General features: G+C 52.6%; 1 protein-coding gene across 1 annotated transcript in view; it reads left to right on the top strand.

The window, feature by feature from the left end:
* Positions 1 to 1,508: 1,508 nt before the first annotated feature.
* LOC122547378 (lysine-specific demethylase 5C-like) overlaps positions 1,509 to 6,715 on the top strand; it is a gene marked incomplete at both ends in the record, with an annotated part of 24,508 nt that continues 19,301 nt past the window's right edge. Inside the window, 2 exons of the mRNA XM_043686005.1 lie at positions 1,509 to 1,674; positions 5,484 to 5,642. Coding sequence (XP_043541940.1) covers positions 1,509 to 1,674; positions 5,484 to 5,642 — 325 coding nt within the window. The remainder of the gene's footprint in view (positions 1,675 to 5,483; positions 5,643 to 6,715) is intronic.

The following is a 6,715-nucleotide window of genomic DNA, read 5'->3' as shown; positions in this document are numbered from 1 at the left end:
CCATGGCCAGCTCCCTGCTGAATATCCCGAACAAACTGCCCCATCAGCTTCCTGTTGGAGAGAGTTCCACTGGTTCACATCTGAGTGAATACATTCTTCCTCATCTCAGCCCTGACTGGCTTCCCCCTTGTTCTGAGCTGTGACCCCCCTCCCCCCTTGTACTGGACTTCCCTGACATCGGGCACATCCTTCCCCCATCTAGCCTGGCCGCACCCATCAGGATTTTGTATGAGACCCTCCCCTAACTCTTTGAAATTCCTGCGAGTCCAAGCCCAGTTGATCCAGTCTTTCCTCATCTGTCCGTCCTGCCATCCCGGGAATCGATCTGGTGAACCCTTGCTGGATTGCCTCAATAACAGGAAAGCCCCTTCCTGAGACTAGGAGAGCAAACCACCACACACCACTGAAGGTGCAGCCTCCCCCAGGCCCAGTCTCTCTGCAGCAAGAGATCTCCCCCTGTACTCTAGCTATGACAGCCAGCATCCCATTAGCTTTCCTCACAGCCTGAACCATCATTGTTCAGTGAGCAGCTCCTGAACTCTGGGAAAACCAGAGCACCGATGCAATATCCTGAAGATCCCACCGGACAGAGACCGTCTTTCCTGGCTGAAACCAGCAGTGAGAAACCTCCAGTTCCCCAGCTGACTCCCCTGTCCTCCCCACTGATCCAGCGTCTGTCCCCCTCACTCCCTCAGGTAGCCTTACCCCGGTGGACCGAGAGTCTTGGCCCAGCCTGTGAGACCAGGCTCGGAGGGTCAGCCTGGGGTTCAGATTACTTAGTGTGGCAACAGGCCCTTCGGCCCAACAAGTCCACACCGACCCGCCGAAGCGTAACCCACCCATTCCCCTACATTTACCCCTTACCTAGCACTATGGGTAATTTAGCAATGGCCAGTTCACCTGACCCTGCACATCTGTGGACTGTGGGAGGACACCCACGCAGACACTGGGAGAACGTGTCTCCACACAGACAGTCGCCGGAGGTGGGAACTGAACCCGGGTCTCTGGCGCTGTGAGGCAGCAGTGCTAACCACTGTGCCACCGTGCCGCACCGTGACAGCCTGGAGACCCTCGGACTATCCTGGGCTGTGCCCGGACAGCCCTGACGCTGCTGCTGCCTGCTGGAAGCAGTCCCCATTCACCGACCGCCCTCAGCTCCCCCTAATCCCTCAGCACCTCGTGATGGTAAGGGTATCCGAGCCGAGGGAGCCGTCCTACACTGCAGGGCCCCGGGGCACAGGTTGAGCTGGTGCTGCACGTGGCTCCGACCCTGGTCTGGGCCTCTACCTGGCTCCCTGACCCCGGTCTGGGCCTCTACCTGGCTCCCTGACCCCAGCATTGCAGAAAGGAGCTGAAGGTTTCAGACCGAGCCTGACCTCGCCCTCTCCAGTGATTGGGGGGGGGGGGTTCACCTCAACCAGGCAACACTCTTCCCCCCCCCCCCGCCCTCTCTCTCTCTCTCTCTCCTGGAAGCGCCTGCGTTTGATTTTGAACGTTTTTTTGCCAAGGGGCTCTCTCCCTGTCTCTCATGCACCATGTGTCTCTCTCCTGCAGGAGTGTAAGAAACCAGCCGAGGCTTTTGGCTTTGAGCAGGCGACAAGAGAGTATACTCTGCAGAGTTTTGGGGAGATGGCTGATACCTTCAAATCTGACTACTTCAACATGCCTGTTCATGTAAGTGCTTCGGTGGAGGGTCTATGTGTGGGGGGAGGAAGGGGAGCGTGGGTCGGTGCTGAGCTGACAGTGTGTCCACCGCTATCTCAGTTGGACCCCCCCCCGACTGAGCATGTGTTTCAGGCTGAGCTCAGCATGGTTCCATATGGTTCTCACATCACAGTGAAATAACCTTCACTGAGATCAGGCATCTGTATCTCATTCTGCCACTCTCTGGAACCCCAATTCACACTCGTATTCTCTCTGTACCTCAATCCACCTCTGTCCCTTCTCGGTCTGTCTCTGTCCTCCTCCTGTGTGTGTGTGTATGTCTGTCTGTCTCTATCCTCCTGTGTGTGTGTCTCTCTGTCTCTATCCTCCTGAATGTGTGTGTCTCTGTCTCTATCCTCCTGTATGTGTGTGTCTCTGTCTCTATCCTCCTGTATGTGTGTGCTCTATCCTGTGTGTGTGTCTGTCTGTCTGTCTCTATCCTGTGTGTGTGTCTGTCTGTCTGTCTCTATCCTGTGTGTGTGTCTGTCTGTCTGTCTCTATCCTGTGTGTGTGTCTGTCTGTCTGTCTCTATCCTGTGTGTGTGTCTGTCTGTCTGTCTCTATCCTGTGTGTGTGTCTGTCTGTCTGTCTCTATCCTGTGTGTGTGTCTGTCTGTCTGTCTCTATCCTGTGTGTGTGTCTGTCTGTCTGTCTCTATCCTGTGTGTGTGTCTGTCTGTCTGTCTCTATCCTGTGTGTGTGTCTGTCTGTCTGTCTCTATCCTGTGTGTGTGTCTGTCTGTCTGTCTCTATCCTGTGTGTGTGTCTGTCTGTCTGTCTCTATCCTGTGTGTGTGTCTGTCTGTCTGTCTCTATCCTGTGTGTGTGTCTGTCTGTCTGTCTCTATCCTGTGTGTGTGTCTGTCTGTCTGTCTCTATCCTGTGTGTGTGTCTGTCTGTCTGTCTCTATCCTGTGTGTGTGTCTGTCTGTCTGTCTCTATCCTGTGTGTGTGTCTGTCTGTCTGTCTCTATCCTGTGTGTGTGTCTGTCTGTCTGTCTCTATCCTGTGTGTGTGTCTGTCTGTCTGTCTCTATCCTGTGTGTGTGTCTGTCTGTCTGTCTCTATCCTGTGTGTGTGTCTGTCTGTCTGTCTCTATCCTGTGTGTGTGTCTGTCTGTCTGTCTCTATCCTGTGTGTGTGTCTGTCTGTCTGTCTCTATCCTGTGTGTGTGTCTGTCTGTCTGTCTCTATCCTGTGTGTGTGTCTGTCTGTCTGTCTCTATCCTGTGTGTGTGTCTGTCTGTCTGTCTCTATCCTGTGTGTGTGTCTGTCTGTCTGTCTCTATCCTGTGTGTGTGTCTGTCTGTCTGTCTCTATCCTGTGTGTGTGTCTGTCTGTCTGTCTCTATCCTGTGTGTGTGTCTGTCTGTCTGTCTCTATCCTGTGTGTGTGTCTGTCTGTCTGTCTCTATCCTGTGTGTGTGTCTGTCTGTCTGTCTCTATCCTGTGTGTGTGTCTGTCTGTCTGTCTCTATCCTGTGTGTGTGTCTGTCTGTCTGTCTCTATCCTGTGTGTGTGTCTGTCTGTCTGTCTCTATCCTGTGTGTGTGTCTGTCTGTCTGTCTCTATCCTGTGTGTGTGTCTGTCTGTCTGTCTCTATCCTGTGTGTGTGTCTGTCTGTCTGTCTCTATCCTGTGTGTGTGTCTGTCTGTCTGTCTCTATCCTGTGTGTGTGTCTGTCTGTCTGTCTCTATCCTGTGTGTGTGTCTGTCTGTCTGTCTCTATCCTGTGTGTGTGTCTGTCTGTCTGTCTCTATCCTGTGTGTGTGTCTGTCTGTCTGTCTCTATCCTGTGTGTGTGTCTGTCTGTCTGTCTCTATCCTGTGTGTGTGTCTGTCTGTCTGTCTCTATCCTGTGTGTGTGTCTGTCTGTCTGTCTCTATCCTGTGTGTGTGTCTGTCTGTCTGTCTCTATCCTGTGTGTGTGTCTGTCTGTCTGTCTCTATCCTGTGTGTGTGTCTGTCTGTCTGTCTCTATCCTGTGTGTGTGTCTGTCTGTCTGTCTCTATCCTGTGTGTGTGTCTGTCTGTCTGTCTCTATCCTGTGTGTGTGTCTGTCTGTCTGTCTCTATCCTGTGTGTGTGTCTGTCTGTCTGTCTCTATCCTGTGTGTGTGTCTGTCTGTCTGTCTCTATCCTGTGTGTGTGTCTGTCTGTCTGTCTCTATCCTGTGTGTGTGTCTGTCTGTCTGTCTCTATCCTGTGTGTGTGTCTGTCTGTCTGTCTCTATCCTGTGTGTGTGTCTGTCTGTCTGTCTCTATCCTGTGTGTGTGTCTGTCTGTCTGTCTCTATCCTGTGTGTGTGTCTGTCTGTCTGTCTCTATCCTGTGTGTGTGTCTGTCTGTCTGTCTCTATCCTGTGTGTGTGTCTGTCTGTCTGTCTCTATCCTGTGTGTGTGTCTGTCTGTCTGTCTCTATCCTGTGTGTGTGTCTGTCTGTCTGTCTCTATCCTGTGTGTGTGTCTGTCTGTCTGTCTCTATCCTGTGTGTGTGTCTGTCTGTCTGTCTCTATCCTGTGTGTGTGTCTGTCTGTCTGTCTCTATCCTGTGTGTGTGTCTGTCTGTCTGTCTCTATCCTGTGTGTGTGTCTGTCTGTCTGTCTCTATCCTGTGTGTGTGTCTGTCTGTCTGTCTCTATCCTGTGTGTGTGTCTGTCTGTCTGTCTCTATCCTGTGTGTGTGTCTGTCTGTCTGTCTCTATCCTGTGTGTGTGTCTGTCTGTCTGTCTCTATCCTGTGTGTGTGTCTGTCTGTCTGTCTCTATCCTGTGTGTGTGTCTGTCTGTCTGTCTCTATCCTGTGTGTGTGTCTGTCTGTCTGTCTCTATCCTGTGTGTGTGTCTGTCTGTCTGTCTCTATCCTGTGTGTGTGTCTGTCTGTCTGTCTCTATCCTGTGTGTGTGTCTGTCTGTCTGTCTCTATCCTGTGTGTGTGTCTGTCTGTCTGTCTCTATCCTGTGTGTGTGTCTGTCTGTCTGTCTCTATCCTGTGTGTGTGTCTGTCTGTCTGTCTCTATCCTGTGTGTGTGTCTGTCTGTCTGTCTCTATCCTGTGTGTGTGTCTGTCTGTCTGTCTCTATCCTGTGTGTGTGTCTGTCTGTCTGTCTCTATCCTGTGTGTGTGTCTGTCTGTCTGTCTCTATCCTGTGTGTGTGTCTGTCTGTCTGTCTCTATCCTGTGTGTGTGTCTGTCTGTCTGTCTCTATCCTGTGTGTGTGTCTGTCTGTCTGTCTCTATCCTGTGTGTGTGTCTGTCTGTCTGTCTCTATCCTGTGTGTGTGTCTGTCTGTCTGTCTCTATCCTGTGTGTGTGTCTGTCTGTCTGTCTCTATCCTGTGTGTGTGTCTGTCTGTCTGTCTCTATCCTGTGTGTGTGTCTGTCTGTCTGTCTCTATCCTGTGTGTGTGTCTGTCTGTCTGTCTCTATCCTGTGTGTGTGTCTGTCTGTCTGTCTCTATCCTGTGTGTGTGTCTGTCTGTCTGTCTCTATCCTGTGTGTGTGTCTGTCTGTCTGTCTCTATCCTGTGTGTGTGTCTGTCTGTCTGTCTCTATCCTGTGTGTGTGTCTGTCTGTCTGTCTCTATCCTGTGTGTGTGTCTGTCTGTCTGTCTCTATCCTGTGTGTGTGTCTGTCTGTCTGTCTCTATCCTGTGTGTGTGTCTTGTGTGTGTGTGTGTGTGTGTGTGTGTGTCTGTCTGTCTGTCTCTATCCTGCCTGTCAGTCTGTCTCACGCTGTCCACCCCCTCCCCCCAGGTCCTGCCCACGGCCCTGTCTGTTAGAGTGTACCCTGTCCCACTCTGTGACACTGCCTGCCTCTTGCTGTAGATGGTACCGACCGAGCTGGTGGAGAAGGAGTTCTGGCGGTTGGTCAGCAGTATTGAGGAGGATGTGACTGTGGAATATGGAGCTGACATTCATTCCAAGGAGTTCGGCAGCGGCTTCCCCAACAAAGGAGGCAAACGGCAGCTAGCCCCAGAGGAGGAGGTCAGTCTGTCAGCACCGAGTAACGCTGGGCACTCGGGGGGAGGGGGAGAGAGGTCAGTCTGTCAGCACCGAGTAACGCCGGGCGCTCTGAGGGAGTGAGGCAGGGGCGGGCGGTGGAGGGAAAGTGGTGAGAGGGGGAGAGACCGTGCTCTCTCTGATATCAGCCTGCTGCTGGGAGCAGTCCCTTCCCTCCATGGGCACTGCCTGATGGGAAGCCCCCTCAGCATTCCCAATGACTGCCACGCAGACTGAGGTCCCACTCTCTCCAGTGTGAGCTGGGGCGGGGGGGTGGAGGGGCGCTGAGCAGGAGGGTCCCCTCCCATACCCACAGTACAGAAGGAACCATTTCCAGTGGGTGCCAGAAATCCCCAGGGGAAATGGGGAGAGCTGCAGGAGCTCAGTGGGTCTGCAGCATCTGTGCAGAGAGAAACTAGCGTCAGGGCTTTGAGTCTGTGTGTCCCTCTGTCTCGTTCCCAAAGCCTTCCTTCCAGCACTCCGGGTCAAAGAGATGTACAGCTCGGAAACAGACTGTTCAGTCTAACCCGTCCAGGCCGACCAGATATCCCGACCTAATCTGGTCCCACCTGCCAGCACCCGGCCCATATCCCTCCAAACCCTTCCTATTCATATACCCATCCAGAGGCCTTTTAAATGTTCTCAATGTTCAAAGTTTGTGCGAAGATTTATAACTCGGGTGCTCGTTGTTGTGGTTCTGTTCGCCGAGCTGGAAGTTTTTGTTGCAAATGTTTCGTCCCCTGGCTAGGCGACATCATCAGTGCTTGGGAGCCTCCTGCGAAGCGCTTCTTTGATGTTTCCTCCGGTGTTTATAGTGGTCTGTCCACTGGGACAACACTACTATCATAGGACAAGCCAGACAGAGAACAGCCAGGGAATTCCTAGAGGCATGGCATTCATCCACAAACCCCATCAACAAACACATCGACCTGGACCCAATATACCAACAACTACAGCGGACAGCTGAAACTGACAACCAGAAGCGGCAGGGACAGACCACTATAAACACCGAGGAAACATCAAAGAAGCGCTTCGCAGGAAGCTCCCAAGCACTGATG

Source organism: Chiloscyllium plagiosum, unplaced genomic scaffold (assembly GCF_004010195.1).
Source record: "Chiloscyllium plagiosum isolate BGI_BamShark_2017 unplaced genomic scaffold, ASM401019v2 scaf_12308, whole genome shotgun sequence".
Classification (NCBI taxonomy): Eukaryota; Metazoa; Chordata; class Chondrichthyes; order Orectolobiformes; family Hemiscylliidae; genus Chiloscyllium; species Chiloscyllium plagiosum.
This window is presented reverse-complemented; position numbering and strand designations above follow the sequence as displayed.